This window comes from Ammodytes marinus (assembly GCF_949987685.1).
Source record: "Ammodytes marinus genome assembly, chromosome: 24".
Classification (NCBI taxonomy): domain Eukaryota; kingdom Metazoa; phylum Chordata; class Actinopteri; order Uranoscopiformes; family Ammodytidae; genus Ammodytes; species Ammodytes marinus.
The window spans coordinates 10859721-10876819 of NC_137228.1; the positions used below are offsets into that span (position 1 = coordinate 10859721).

Sequence of the window (17099 nt, forward strand, 5' to 3'; positions counted from 1 at the left end):
TATTTACTGCAAATCGCGGCCTTTCGCGCGGATATGATCATACACAAGCACACATCGCGCTTGCTAGCACTTTAAAAATTTTATTTTTTTGGTCAGTTGGAAATCAAGGCAGCCCGTGCTGCCTCAAATGGTGGGGCCATTCCCAATCCCACCATTTGAGAAGCACTGCTGTAAGGTATCAATTCCATTTTTTAAAAGAACTGTAAAACAGACATTTTCCATCAGTTTTGAATGGCAAATGGCTATATGCTACCCATAACACGAGTTAATTGCTATGAATAACACAAAGAAATGTATCAAGAGAAATGAGTACTCCAGCTGACAGACACTTAATATTCTCGCTACAGAAAAAGAATTGGACTGCCCAAAAATAACTCCCTCTGCATCACCACTCTATTCATTTCTTCATAAAAAAAAATGGTGTGACATCTAAGATCCTTGATTACTCAAAAATCCTATTGCTGTCTCCTATCAAAGGGAGTATAAACACTTGGGAATGTAAACTACTGTATAAGGGTCAAAAAAAGACATCAGCTAATAAAGTGGCTCATATACTTTACATTTGACTGTGCTCTCCTTTGACAAATTTCCGCTTCAATAAGGGGTTTTATAACCATTCGTCCAAAACCCCGTAAAGGCATCCTCGGCCCCCATGTTGGCTTAACATTATAGTTGGACAGGGTCCATGCCATCACTCAGCATTGCTGTAAGCCGCTTACAGACAACCTTCCCAGTAATGCAAAGGACTGATGTCGAAGCAATATAGGAGACAAACAGAAAAAAAATGCAGCCGCACGTGTCTTGAGGGCGGGAGCGTGAGGAATCCCGGGGCTTTTTCCTGTGGGGGTGACGTCGCTATAACATGCCATGTCCTCTTGTACTGTCAAGTTTATTCTCAACATTACATTTCCTCTTTATTTTCAAAATTGTATTTTCACCTTATCCTCAACATTTCATAATTTTTCTCAAAGTTAAAAATAAAACCTCCTCCATTTGTTTCCTCCCATGGCCATAATACTCTTCCATAGAGAGCAATTGGGGGCAGAGTGGGCAGGACTCCAATGTCAGACAGTCTCCGCAGCGGGAAAAGCATTATCAAGTGTGCTGCACATGGCTTTGGAGAGGTCGATATACACTGTAGGGCAGCACAGGGACTGCCTTTCAGAGAATGACTTCACAATGTCATCTGTTACAAAGCTATGATGTGCAGATGGGACAAAAAAAGGATGATGAAACTTTAGCTTTTGTTCGGAGGAAGTAATGTGAGTAAATCAATTTTTGTGATTAATTGTTTAGGGCAGAATCGATAAGTATATAATGATCTGTATCTCAGAACTGGCTTAGCTCAGCTCCACACAGAAGTTATTAAGATCTTGAGGAGTATGAATTTCCTCAGGATGGCTTACCAGATAGGAACTTTGCCAAGAGTCGGACAAGACGAGCAAGCGTGTTAAACAGAATGCCTTGGCAAGTTCCAAGTGTCTTAAATACCAGAGAATGTTGGAGTAAACCTTTCACCCTGATTACAGGAGCCGGGAAAACCATATCGCTTGCACATTTAGCGTTTGATTAGAGACACTGTCACAATAATGCCGACCCATGCAAGGCCGACAACTCTCCAAGGAGTCGATATAATCAATGATTCTGCCTCCCAGCACGATGAACCCCCCTGCACATAATCAAACACATGCTTTGGCTGCCATTCTGGTGGTCTTGTGCGTCACCGGGATACAGCGGGGGACGTTAAGGTCTTTTGTCAGTGTCTATGCAAAGGGCTCAGGATTGAAGTGCTCCATCAGGGGCAGGACAGACACAATCAATGTTTATGAAGAATGACAGAGTGTGACACGCAAGGCGGGCAATCGGTCACACACAAGCGCAGCGAGCCGTTGCAAAAATGGAGTTCAATGACCTCTTGGAGTTGGACTTTTATACAGGCTGCTATGGAAGACGAGATTTCTCTTGCTTCATAAAAATATGAATTTAATTACGTGTGCAAAAGTAGAGGAAACTTCCCAAAAACCCAAAGAAGAAGTTTACATCATTTAGTCATTCACAGATGCAAGCGAGCGTGACATTTCAATTTTATACATCAGTTGAGTGAAAGAGTGTTTTTCTCAATAGAGCAGGGACACAAATTTATTTTGAATCCAATCAGATATTTTTTTTTAAGGAATCAGCCAATCATTTCGTTGAGTAAACCCCAGAAATTATGTTGAGTGTCCATTATGTATACGTTGTTCAAGCAGAACGTTTTCTCCCTGATCCTGATATTAAATTGTATAATTATGTAAATGCATTTGCATTTAAAGAAACTTAAACCAGTAATATATAAAAGTAGCAATGCAACGCTGCAAAAATATTCATAAAAAAATTGTTAATTGAAATTGTTGGCAAAGAACAAAAGTATTTTTAACAGAATGTCCTAAACAAATCAAAAGCTATGCAGACAAACAGTTAATTGTTTAAGTATTGTTACTGATGCAGCAATGTGGAAGCCAAATTTTACTGTTTTAGCTCTTTTTTTCTTTTTTAGAAGCTCATAAAACAGTATTTTGTAGGTATTATTAATATTAGTAAATGTAGCTGTCATATGAATGCAGTGGAAAATGTACAATATTTCCCTCTGAAATGAAACAGTATAAAGTAGCATGGATATTTTATTATAGTGCAATGGGGGAGGGGGAAATTAATACAGCCATGTTGCAATATAATGATTGTCAAATTGGAAGGTAATCTGCAGGAAATAACAGTTCAGCAGTGGTCCCTTTTAGCTGAGTGAGAGGATGGAAGAGGACCACAGTGATGCAACTCACTGCTGCTCCTCTGCGCATATCCACACACACACACACACACACACACACACACACACACACACACACACACACACACACACACACAGCTGCTGCAAAACCAGCATTGACAGGAGGTTGTAAACTGCGATGAAACAGTTGAATCGGGGCTCTTGGAGCAGCTGCTTCTTTTCTATGTGACGGCTGCTCTAAACATTTGTTTTTCAAAGGAGGATATTTTTTTATTGCTGGATTTCTCATCAAACTAAATATTGAAAGCCTGAAGCGAATGGCGTTAAGCTGTCAGGTAGGTGCTGACTGAAATACTCAATTAAACTAACTTTTTACTCTCCTTACTACTGTGGCGGTAGAGCGTAAGGTATTTTAAACAAGTCAATACGTCATAGGTGACATATTTAATATGCAAAATAGGAAACAGCTGAAATAATTCTAAATTCAGTCAATAGCACATTTCATATCAACATAACTATTCATTTGCCATAAATGCTCTCTAGGATATTTTCATAATATTCTTAAGAGAACTGTTCAAAATATATGCATAAAAGGATGGAAAACCACCAGATATTCATATTTAAACCGCTTATTTTCAGCATTTTTGCTTTGAGAATAACTTGACTGATAGTCAATAATCAAAAATGATGCTCATGCAGAGAACGAATAATTGATTAACTGCCAAATCCTTTTATATTATTATACATCCATATTTTTTTGCATCTCCTATATTATCCCAAGAATATGTTATTTATTCTCTCTCTGGTTAATTATAATTGCAGAAGCTACTCTGTCTTTGAGACTTCCAATAGTAATTGAATATAACAGTGAAGTTGTTTATGTGACATTTAGCTTATCAAGATTAATATTTATCCTCGGACTCCGGGAGAAATTTAAAAAAGTATTTCCAGACAACGTGTTTGACATTCATCATCTCGATCAAAAGCGTCCACAAGCTTATCTGCTGTCATTCCCGTTGTTTATCTTCTAGCGAAATACAATGTGTTTGAACATGCATTCTGACCTTCACTGCTCTCAAACGCTACGCTGCTAATCATATAGAGTACAGACAGCTCTTTATTTCATCACCAATCAGTGTTTCAAAGTTCATCTGCTGCATATTGATGAGCAAACACCTTGTTTAATGGCTTCTTGTGCCAGGGCCAGCGCGCACACACACACACACACACACACACACACACACACACACACACACACACACACACACACACACACACACACACACACACACACACACACACACACACACACACACACACACACACACACACACACACACACACACACACACACACACACACACACACACACACACACACACACACACACACACACACACACACACACACACACACACACACACACACACACACACACACACACACAATTAGTATGATAATATTGAACATCACTAGCGTCCACTCCTAGGAGGAAGGCATCTGGAAACTGGGAATGTTGTAGTCAATATGTGCAGTGAGATTATTGGACCAGAAAAGTATCAATAAAAAGGATATCAGAGGTAAGAAGAGTTGTCAATAAGTGATTTTTAGTATTTCTAAGGTCAAAGCATTTACTTCAGACTTGCTACACGACAAAATACAAAGCAAAAAATGTCTGTTGAACTTTCAGGACAGACTTGACATTTTCTCTGACTCATCATTCGTGTCTCCATCTTTTTATCTGTTTCTCTCACAGGTGTATTTCAATCGAGGAGACCACCCTGCGTACAAAGTTCATTCTTCCTATTTCTTCTATTTCATTTAGCTAGCATGCAAACCTTTGGACACTTGCTCCTTTTGTGTTAGAACAGGGCTCTGATCCCCATAACCGTTGAGGTAAATGATGAAAGATAATTTCAGGGAGAATGTCAAGAAGTTCCCTGAGAATGAGACATTAGCCATTGGTGCCCAGACTAAGGCCTGGTTCATACAGATGTTAGCTCTGCCCCTTCATTGATTTGAATGAGACATATACAGCGGTGCAGTATGGATTCGAAGATAGAGGTCCCCAGCAAAAAGACCATGTCATAAGTTACTGAGGTTTTAGTCACTTTTGCAAAGACTAGGGATCTTGCAGGGTCACTATTTGCAAGGCTACAACTACATTCCCAAAACGTACCATGATATCAAGGTAATAAAAGGACTTGCTTAAGACCGCTCTGACTGAGTTTTATGATCCTCTACCTTATGATTGAGATGACGGGGGGGGGGGGGGGGGGGGGGGTGAGAGCACACCACAACTCTAGCAAAACTCTCAGTGTAATCGCTTGAAAAGCCGTTTGTATAAGGGCAGCTTCAATCGCATAAACTATCAGGCACACATTCCTGGAAGATTACTTTGTAACTTGAACACATTTCTGCGATCGCAGCGACAAACCATACTATAATTGCCACCATGGCAACCTTCCAGAGTTTTATAATCCTGTCTCTGAGTATTATAATGGCTGTGCGTTTTTTTGATATCTGACAAGACTTTAAATACACAGATCGATAACTCAAACTGGACATCCAGGATTGTAATTCATGTCTCTCTGGTGCCTAAAGCAGCATAGCAACACCAATGCAACCCCGGGCGTTGTTTTAACGCAGGGCTGATTCCCCCTGCTAATGGGGGCCTCTCAACGGTTCAGCTTATCCATAAAACCTCAGTCCTGTGTTTCTCTTTTGTTGGTGGGAGTAATGGTCATGGCAGCGTACGCTTGCCCTAAGATCTGCCACTGCGCCGACAGGAACGGCGTGGTGGTGCAGTGCACCTCTCGCAACTTGGAGAGCATCCCAATGAACTTGCCCAAGGACACCGTCGTTCTCTTGCTCTCGTCTAACCGGATCAGGCACATCACTAAGGATGCCTTCACAGACCTCCGTCACCTCAGGGAGCTGGATTTATCCCACAACACCATCGAAAGTGTTGAGGTCAGCGCCTTTCAGGGGATTTCCGAAAGCTTGCGGACCTTGGACCTTTCAAACAACCAGCTCAGCGGGCTACCGAAGGACACCTTCGCCAAGCTCCACGCCCGCGTCCGCCTGTCCCACAACCCCTGGCACTGCGAGTGCTCGTTACAGGAAGTGCTGAGGGAGCTGCGGCTGGACCCCGAGACGGTCAACGAGGTAAGCTGCTACACGTCGGTGCAGGACGAGTACGTGGGACAACCAGTCATACAGGTCCTGGACTCGGGGATCAACTTTTGCAATTTCCACCACAAGACGACGGACGTGGCCATGTTTGTGGCCATGTTCTGCTGGTTCTCCATGGTGACGGCTTACATTGTTAACTACATCAAACAGAACCAGGAGGACGCCAAGAGGCACATGGAGTACCTCAAGTCCCTGCCCAGCACTTCCCACATTAGCAAGGAATACGACACGGCCAGCAGTGTGTTTTAGTATCTCTGAGAGAAGTGAGAGAAGAAAGTTAGCAAATTTTCAAGGCAGCTGTCTGCACTACATTTTTGGGGTTTGAGGCCAACTACAACTCTGAAGTTTTAAGGCAAACTGTTTACATTTGAGCAAACTAATTATCTGTTGTTGAATATACATGTGTATTAAATGTATAATAATAAATGTATCTTTCATAATTATAATATTAAAATCTTGAGTTCTACATACTAAGAATTTATAACAATAACAGTTAATCTCTGTCATTCAGATAACTAACAAAACCATGCCGGTCTAAATGATATTCTGACCTAAAAATAAATTGGCACGACTTTTGAATTCTTCGTTTATGGAACTCAAGACTTGAAGTTACGTTACTGTACATATGAATGATAAGTTATCTCTAAGATAATTAGTTGGGTCGAATGTAGGCAGTTTCCCTTAAAATGTAAGAGCTTTAGTTGGCTTAAAAACTCAAATCTAGTGCACTTCTAGACACTTGGAATTTTGAGTTTTCCCAACTTTTTAATTTTCATAGTGTACAGATGAAAGTGTATGGATATATTTAAATTGTATAAGGAACACTTTACTTTGCAGCAATGAAACTGCTCTATGATACACTGCACAAGAGGTTAGAAATCTCTAGCACAGACATGAAAGCAGAACCTGAATCTTCAAAACTAGATAATAAATATAAAATTGGAATCATCAATACACTGTCAGCCTCTTAACACATACACTCAAATGTGGAACCGGCATGGTTTGAGCGGTCACGATTTGTTTTCCTTCCTTGTGATAACAGAAAGTGGCAGATCATTATTTTTCACTCAAACGTTAATGTATAATGCATAAAAGTATCTTGATGTGAAATGTCACTAAAAGCCCCAAACAGTTTTGCATATTATGATGTGGTTAGGCAGTTCATAAACAGAGTGAGTGAGGCGAATCTGAGTGCCACTTGAGTGAGAGTTCACTCAAAATAATGGAAAAATATAACCCTCACAGCTTCAGTGGGGGATACTAATAGAAAAATATCCCTTTCAATTTATTTTTGTGACGGTGAAGTCTTAGGTTGTATTTCAAAAAGTAATATTTGGATATGTTAGCTGTTAAATTTGCCAAGGGAGTATGTCTCCCTTTTATTGCAAAAAGTGTTGTATTTATTAACTCCTACCAGATTTGGTGGCATTGAACCCTCCTACACCACCTAACCCTCCTTTTTCTTCAAATGTATGTCACATTTGAGAATGAAAATAATAAATTCCTTTCAAAAAAAGCCTTTCCCAGATAAACAGTAAAACAAACAATGCTGAGATCTTGTCAAGCTAAAATATGTGACCGTTTTTGTATAGATTGAAATCATGTAAATTTTTTTTAAGTTTAAAATAGTAGAAAGTAGATTTGGTGAATGCCTGCTCGCAATTTTAGGATGTAGCGTTATAAATGAGAAGGGATCATGAATCATACTCATGTTAGAAACAGACTAAATATTATGGGACAAAGATTAATGCGATTTACTTTCACTCACTGTTTCTGCGTTTCTTCTTCTTTATGGTTGGTTCATAGGGGGAAAAAGCATACTGTATATTGCAAGATTTCTGCTCACCATCCTGTGAATATATCACTTACAGAAATGTGGGCAATTAGAGCGATTTCACAAGCCTAATTTCAATCTAAATATAGCGCACACATTCACCAACATTCCCATGCAATTTGGAAAAAGAAAGTGCAAACTAAAGATGTAGTATTCTGGAGAATGCCTGTTGTCAAAATCACTTTGTCAAAATAAGTGAATACCTCATCTCAATCCACCAACGTACTTTTGTGCTGATTGCTGGAACAAATTCCAGTGTGCCTAGGCTCTGTAAAAGGGCATGTGGCTACGGTGGGTCCCTTTATTTACATATCTTTTGTTTACATGCAAGGTTACAGAGCCCAGGCTGTGTATTAATTTAAGAACAATTTTTTTATTTATAGCGCACAAACACATTAGGTACATTTAGCAGATTGTGATGAAATAATCACTGATTTTTCATCCAATGAATACTTGAGCACCAAAAGAGCTGCAGATGAAACTCAAAGGGTGTAAAAAATGTTGTATGGTGATATTTATTTTGCATTCATTTGAGAAAGGTTACAGTCCCCTTGTCAATGTCAAACTATTACCTCCTCATAAGTGAAGTCAGAATTCAAACAGTCATTTGAACAGCAACATGAATAGATGAGTGAAGCTGATGTTTTTTCTAACTGAGAGATATAGTCTCTGTGATTGGTTTCTCCCATTACATTCAGACTTTCTGATTTAGAGTAAATTAAATGTATGCATTTCTAATTGAAACCTTGACTATACTGCACCTTTCAGTTTGTTCAGTCAATTTTCCAGGGCTTGTATTTACACTGAGCTTTCCAAGCTACTTCTTATCACAAAACAGTGCTGCATTTATTTTGTTCCTTTTTTCTTTGGACCATAAAATAATATAACATTTTACTTTTATCAGACTTCTGCCTCATTTTCTCTTCAGGAAATAATGACTAATGTTTGTTTGATGGGAAAAAAAAGGATTAGAATTTTTGCTTTTTTTCAAGTTCTTTGTTCTCACATCGTTTTCAACCTCTCCACATAATGGGATCCTGTTATTTATTCCTCCGGATTACAATGAAATATACCGACAGCTCTAAATAGGGAGGCCATATATCTTCCGCTGTGTTAATGTGGATGAGGCAGACTATTTATATGTGTCCCTGCGACCCAAAAATAGTTTTGTCCCACTCACAGCTCAAATCCATAAATCTAACGAGACTCACTGCAGCTTTCAATTGAATCAGTGATTTCCAAACTCATTTCAAAGGGTGGCAAAATTCAATAATGTAGAATGTAGAAATAATAATTTATTTTCACCGATGAACAGTAATAGAAAAGAACATATACTCAAGTACGGTACATCAGTAGAAATTTGAGGTACTCATGGGTGACTTGTTTTTCGATCCATTCAATTTTCATCATCTCGGAGGGAAATATTTTACTTTCAAAGTTAATATTTATGCAAAACATTATGAATAGGTTATTGAATATTATGTTTTGTCATAAATGAAACTACCCAACTATACAGCTGAGACGAAAAATAACACATGAAATAAAAATATGAATTTCAGAAAGTTTGTCTCCTCACAGAAATAACTAAGTGCTAGGAGCTTATAAAATAGTTTTGCTTTGCTGTAAATGAAACCACACAACAATTTAGTACAGCTGAGAAGATTAGTCGATTTAAAAAAAATGTCTCACTATTTTCACACGAGCAGTAGCTATATGGAGCCAAAAAAACTGTGCAGTTTCTTTGCAAATGCATGCATTTCTCTGCTTCGACAGAAACTGCGTAGACCAGTTGCTAGAACGGGTCATCGTCGTAGCCAAACAGAGCTTCAGCATATTGCTGCCACCCTGGGTTAAATAGAGAAATTAAATTTTTTCCATATCTGATTTATATATAATTACCTTTGTGCCAGCTCATAGCACTTTATTGTATTTAGTATCTAAAGCTGACCTTGTAGCCTCTAAATCTGACTTATGGTTCCTTTCAAACGGTCACAACATTAATTGGAGTCCACATTACTTACTCCTGTCCCAAAGTCTGCCTCTATGAATTGAAAATGAGTCATTAGGATGATACAGTCGAGGTCAGTGTCTCTCTCAAAGTTTGTATTCAGAGAAAGAGGGGCACTCCATTAATGTTACAAAAGCACCAGGACATTGGCTTGCATCTGTTTACCAGCTTTCTTCATTATAAGTTTGTTGAGGGAAAGTGTAGAGGTCAGAATGGTATAATCTGGCAAATGTATTCTGGTTCATTCACCCCTTTCCAAAGCTTTATCTCAACCATACACCTATAGTCCCACCTTTCTTTCTACCTCTCAGTAACATGCAGTGAAACTCCTATACCTTATAAATCCTAGTATATTAGTTTACATTCAATAAACACAGTGGCCTAAATTCATATTACGTAATGATAGACACAATACTTTCTACTAATAAGGACATAAATCAATTGATTAATTGCAGAATAGAAATAGATACAACATCAAATTAGAAGTTTACAAATATAAAAGACAGAGCCCTGTAATAGAATATATCCTTTGAATAATTGAATTATGTTACAATGTCTGACATAATACATACACTGTCAAAAATGAATAAAATCTGATCTTCTGCAAAGTCTGATGTGGTGTTATGAGCTAGGAATATGGAGACATAATCCATAAATACAACTTTTATGTAACAGAAACATTAACTTATTCTTTAACTTTTGAAAGTGGAAAAAAATAAAAACTAAACACCTCCTTTTTATGCAGAGTAATTAATCCTACAGCCCTGTGCACACTGCTGTGCCTATAGTTAAAGTTGCTAAGCTATAATTGGACTCGTAGCGCTCATGTATTTTCACTCTAGGGCCTCTTGCTTGCTTGCTTGCTTGCTTGCTTGCTTGATTTCTTTAAGTTGTTTACAATTGAGCAATTGATGTTGCTCTTGGTTGTTAATTGAAATCCATGGCTCTAGTAATGTGTAGTAATTAGTATTAAGTGGGTAGCGAACAGACTCATTTGGAAAAGGTCTCACTACACCATTTAACATTCAGGCAGTTAAATAATCATGTGCTTACATACAACACCCAGAATGTACAATTAAAGATACAATGGCAAAGTTTCCATGATATCCTCTTACTTCATCATAATAACTTCATGTACTATTCCATCAAGTCATTGGATGGGTTATTTTATTCATCCTGTAGAGTTGGGCATTTTTATAAACCCAAATCCACTGCAGTGTATGTGATTTATGACACACATTTGAGAGTCTCCAAGAGGGAGAACAACATTTCTTTATGGAGATTTACCACATGTTTTGCAGATTACCTAAAAGCCATTCTCTGTCTTCATAAACAATGGCCTTCAGTAAAATACTAAATGTGTATTCACAGTATTCTCTATTAGACCCGTTTAAAGCCAGTCTGGATGAGGACAATTTTCAAGGAAAACATACTTTTTGAGTTTTCAAATGAACAGCTCTGCAATTTAAGAATGCACTTGCAAATAGACACAAGCAAATTAAGAAAACATCTTCATCAATTTGACAAGACATGGACTGGATTAAGAAAAAGTGATGAAAAGACCGCTACACACATTAAGAAATTGATAAGGCGTCTGACTTTGGATCAGAAGATTGAGGGTTTGAGTCCCTTCGTGTTTGAAATTTGCAGCTGGATGTCTGGTAGTAAAGAGAAAGCATTATTGCGAAATTAAAATGTTTAATCCCCAAACAGCAAGTGCATTGACAACTCAATTTGTGTTCAAACCAAAGATTTGACCTCTACCTACAAAAACCTGTAAGGTAGTCGAAAATCCTTAATTAATTATTGTTGTTGAAGAATTTGGTTAAATCAATTCCATAGAGACAGGCTGGTTAGAGCATGGGGCTAGTAATGCCAAGGTCATAGGTTCAACCCCCATGCTGGCCAGTAATAGTACTTCAATAAGAACTTTTTTTTTAAATAATCTGTACAACACATGTATATTATGGAGAAGGCATTTTACTTGTTTCCTTTGTGGTCAAAGCTCATACCTCATTTCAGCTGTGTAGAGGACTTTTTTTTTTTTTGCTACAAAGACGGGTTTATTCCCCCAAACTGGAGAGCACATTAAGAAATCGATGAGTCTGCAGTGTCCTGCTGATCCTCATATGCAAGGTGAATGGTCCATCATTCTTAAAGAAAATCAAGGTGTTCATATTCAAAGTGAATTTTCAAGACATTTTCTCTCAACTGACTCCAGGAGGCATTCAATGTTATTTGTTCTGTCCCTGATTGGATATGGAACAAAAATCCCTAAATTGGGTCTATGTTTTTGTTTAATATTGAAACTTTTAATTTAGAAAGATACAGTGTAGAACATGATGAGTCCACTGATTAAAACACTGGAACATCTGTTCAGTAGTGAGCGGACAGATGTCACTGTGGAGAAGTCTTATACATTACTTCTTAGTTTGGACAATAGACACTAAGCCTACTTCCCTCTAAAATGACACCAACACCCAAAAAAAAGACAAATGCTCTCTTTCAATGCTCATCCATACTCACAAATACACGTTACCCTTTGTCAATCAGAGCTGATGTGAGACTCCCACATTCACGGATCACGGTCCAAGGTTCAAACACGTGCAGAACACACAGGATGAGAAGGATATTTATTCCGTTACGTTCCTTTCACAGTCATTTTCTTTATTTTTTGTCCACTTCAATCTAGGGCATATATACATATATCCTATATTAAAGTCATTAGGCTAATGTGGCGTCCCTCCCAGTGGGGTCCTCACAGTGTTACTTTAACAGCACTGCTCTCACACACCTGATTCGATTCACGTCATGTGTCTCCCTTAATTGGAACCTGTTAGACACAGACATAATCACCATTTAAATATTCAGCGCATGCTCGGGTACAGTGTGACCTTTGAGGTAACTTGATTCTTAAAAAGATTGAACAAGTGGGAGTTTGATGTAGTTCCAACACACACACACACACACACAAAGGTGTCGCCCTGTGCTCTCTTCTCACAGCCCGCTGCACATGGAGAGCAATGTTATGGAGAGATGGAGAAAGTGATAACGAGATGGACCATGGCCAAAAGTATGTTGACTTGCAAACATGACACCTACAGGTGATTAATGACATTCATTTTCTACTAGAGCATTGATTTTTCAGCCTGAAATCTAGAAGCTATGTAGCCCCAGCCCCTAATGGATAAGGAACTGGCCTCCTAAGCCAGGGATTGTGGGTTCGAGTCCCATCTGGGCTGCTTTCTGTTCAATTTGAATCCCATGCATCCACCACAGTACAGTTTAATTGTCTAGAGAAAGAGTTATACTGGTCAATTTGTCCTTTCCTTAAAATACATTTGTGTAATCCTCTTCTCTATAAAATATCACACAGGAGTTCAGGAGAATGAGCACATCTTCATTCCGGGATTTCCCTAAGCTCCAGGCAGGGTGGCACCAAATGAGCTGACATGACTGTGCCTCTGTCTTCTTCTCATACGACTTTAAATGAAAGGTCCAAAATGTATATTTGGGTGTTTATTTGACTAAACCTTGTCTGTTGGTGTCTGTATATTTCTCCTATACAACCATCTTTCAACTGACATTATCTCAGCATTAGTTGTATTCAACAGTCTGAACCAAACATCTCAACTTCTAAAGCACTTATATCCACTAAACTTTCCATAATAATTTTTTTAGCACAATTCTGAAGGTCATTACAGGATTAAAGGAATGTGTTGATATGTTGATGTTGATTGTCTGATTTACGATAGATGCATTTTGAAACCATTAAAGGCAAGTCTTAGGGCCTGTTCTCACGGTGAAAACGTGACAGTTTTCCCGTTTTTGGTTTAAGAAAAAACCCCGTTCAGACACAATTTATCTGACATCTTCACCCGTGCACATGTTTTCAGAGGAAACGGGACGAAATCGATGTAGTAAGCATGCCAGGCCAGCAGTGGGCGGTACAAGGTAGTAGTAAATAGCATTTCCGGTGCATCCGGTGTCGGCTGTAAGAATTGAATTCCGTGTCCGCTGTTCACAGCATTGGTGCAGCCATTCCATATTTTGTTGTCGGAGCGATTGTAGGCGCGATAACAAAATCAGCAACAGCACAGCGAATACAGCTCGGTGATCCGCCATTGTTGTTGTTGTTTTCCAACTGGCGCACATGGACCTACAAAGACGGCGCATGCCCATTTATCTCCAAACGCAATGCGCATGTGTGAGGGTGGAGCCGTGACGTCAGCGTTACCAGGGGAAATGTTTTCGGTGTTCCCATGAAACCAAAACCGTTGTGTTTTCCTAAAAATCCTCCCTGGGAGTAGATCTCAAAAATGTGCGGTTTCATGCCTGCGTTTGCGTGTTTTCATGGACATGATATAGTGCAACCGCAGGAATTTTTCCGCGTTTGCACCGTTTTGTGTTGCCGTGAGAACAGGGCCTTAAAGAGGTGTGCTATTATGTTTGCTGAGAGACTGTACTGCTACTGCTATCTACTGGCTGTAATTAATTGGACATCCTAACAGCTTTGACGGAAACTACATTTGATCCTCATTGACTTGTCAGGATTTGCATGCTCATGTGAAGATGAAAAAAACAACATCTGGGGTATTTCAAAGTCAAGGGCAACTGCCACAAGATTTTGACAATAGTGTGTGATTTTCCACCATCCTAAAATATGCTTCAAACAAAAATAAATAAATTAGTGAAGCTAACACCTTCTCATTGTCTGTCAGAGGGCATTTCCAAATGTCTCGGGAGATCTGACTATGTCTGCGGGGTAGTTTTATTTTGCCTCGCCAGCTTGAATGCTTGTAATCTTGGCACGGTTCCAGATGCATAGCTGAGCAAGCAAAACACTCCAAAGGGATACTGCTGTGTTCCAATATAACAATGCTGTTGAATAGATTTTGACACCCACTTAGACGGCAGATTGAATGTGTTTGCACAGTCAAAACACAGCAAAATCAACATAAAAGCAGTGAAAGAGGTAATGCAATCCATTATTTAAGCGGATGATTTTAAATGTAGAATCATGAGGAAAAATAATAAACAATCATTTGTTTGAATTAAATGTACATAATTGTAGCAACTAAGAGAAGGATCATGTCTGCAGTCAACTAGTCATTGACTTTCTAAGGCTTTGCTGTAGAAGCTTAATATGGGGTCAGATCAGTCTCAATATAATTAATAGACGCAGACCGGTCCACACATTTTTGCGATTTTTATATAAAAAAACTATTTTCAAACAAATGAATTACATTGCACAATCATCATTTAATATAAATGTTTTTACATACAACACAAAAAAGTTTCACAAATATATTTTTGACAAACTTGTTTTGAATAAAAGTAATAGAAATACACACAACTATACACACACAAAATTCAGATTTTGTTCAGATTACATTTGTGAAGCCTTTTGTGTGCATTTATTAATATGGAGACACTTTGTCCAAGCGACATCCATTCTGAGCCATAATAACAAGAACAGTGTGTAAAAGGAATGCTAGTCAAAACGTCACAATACAGAGACAAAGCAGCTGCTGTCTCAGCACATAGAGGGCTTAAGAGGTCAGTGTTGTTTAAACAGAGTGACCCCTTTTTAAGAGATGTGGAACGCCTTGCCTGCAATTTATGATGTAATTGGATGTTTGTTCTGTACTTTAAAAATTAAAAAATCCAACAAGTATATTTTTTGAAAATGCACATACTAGGCTCTGTAAACTGGTATGTAAACAACAGGGGCCCACCGTAGCTATAGCAACATGCTCGTTAACAGGGCCTACCGGGCCTGTATTTTTTTAAGCGCACACAAAGTACAGGTAGCGGATTGTGAGGGGATATTTACTTATTTTGGCAAAAAAGTGATTTTGACAAAAAGCGTTCTTGTGCATAGATGGACCTTTGAATACCACATAAACACTTTTTCTTTGGGTGAAATTATTTTGTGATGCTTACCTTGATATGAAGTGTGAGGAAAGGGGCAGTATAGGGTCTATGTGGAAAACAAAAACATTATTTACTTTTGGCTTGACTTAGCACTAATAGCACAGGTGTTACAAGTCACACTAACGACAGCTGAACCCAACATGCATGCCATCGTTACTGTAAGTGATTACACCTGTGGAAAAGGTATATTACAAGACATCAGCCTATCTATTCAATTATGATTCAGCTCAACAAAACGCTGTGAAACTGATTCTTGGTTGTTAACTTTAGACTCCATGGATTAATCATTTGATTTATCTGCTCCATAATTTATCCTCGGTTGGCACAGTTCAGAATACACCAGCAAGAAAAGTCTATTTGCGTCTGTATATTTCTCCTTTACGACCACCATAATCGGCCATTATCTCAACTTTGGCTGTTCTTTTTTCAATACTCTGAGCCATATATCTCTATAACTTCTAAAGCACTTACATCAGCTAAATTTTCCTTAGTCATTCTCAACACTATTCTGACACAATGTCTTAAACAGACAATTAACAACATATGAACAGATTCATATATTGTTAATTGATTAATCATTTTTAAAACCTCTACAAGTATATGTATTATATAAAATGAAAATAAGGCTGTATCCAAAATCTGTTCTATAATAGCTTTGGACAATAATATGTTGTACAAACAAAATAAAGATCTGAACTCTGGCTTTATACAACAACTAGATTTTTGGTTTTCAAAGAGATGCAAATGTACACATAGTTAGCTGGGTATTGAAAAAGAAAACGTATTTAAGAAAATAACTTTTTAAAGTAAGTAATCAACTGGCAAGGATTCATGATGATATGTATGAGTTAAAATGTTTACCTAGTTCCCCTGCAGTGTCTTTCCCTTATCTCTCTCTGTATGTGACAAAAGCAATTTAGACCAGCTTGAGAATTAGAATGCAAAACACAGCTACACAGAACAATATTTTGCTGTCCGCCTGGAAGTTGCAGTTATGCATAATTTCAATTAAAGTCAGAGGGGTTGGATGAAACAGACCCAAAGACATGTTCAAAAATGTTTGGATTTTTTTCCCCCTTTCTTCTCTATCGTCTTATGCCTTATTCATAAGGCATAAGACGTTCTACCCAAATAGATGACATGTGGCATCACTTTCAGTTAGTATGTGTATTGTAAAAAAGAATTTTGCACAGCAGTGACTCAGGATTTGACAAAGTTATTTCATGTAGTGACTTTAATGTATGTGTCTGGTGTGAAAATAGATAAAAGGGACAGATGTATAAAATGACAGAATCCTTCAGTCAAACATTCACTTCACGTGTTAGCAGCTTGATTTTTTAGACTTTTTCCAAAGAAAGTTA

General features: G+C 38.3%; 1 protein-coding gene across 1 annotated transcript; it reads left to right on the plus strand.

Moving 5' to 3' along the window:
* Positions 1–5503: 5503 nt before the first annotated feature.
* LOC307269886 (leucine-rich repeat-containing protein 3-like) lies at positions 5504–6208 on the plus strand (the record flags this gene model as incomplete). Its single annotated transcript, XM_080052968.1, has 1 exon — positions 5504–6208. The coding sequence occupies one exon, from the start codon at positions 5504–5506 to the stop codon at positions 6206–6208; it is 705 nt and encodes a 234-aa protein (XP_079909094.1).
* Positions 6209–17099: the final 10891 nt, after the last annotated feature.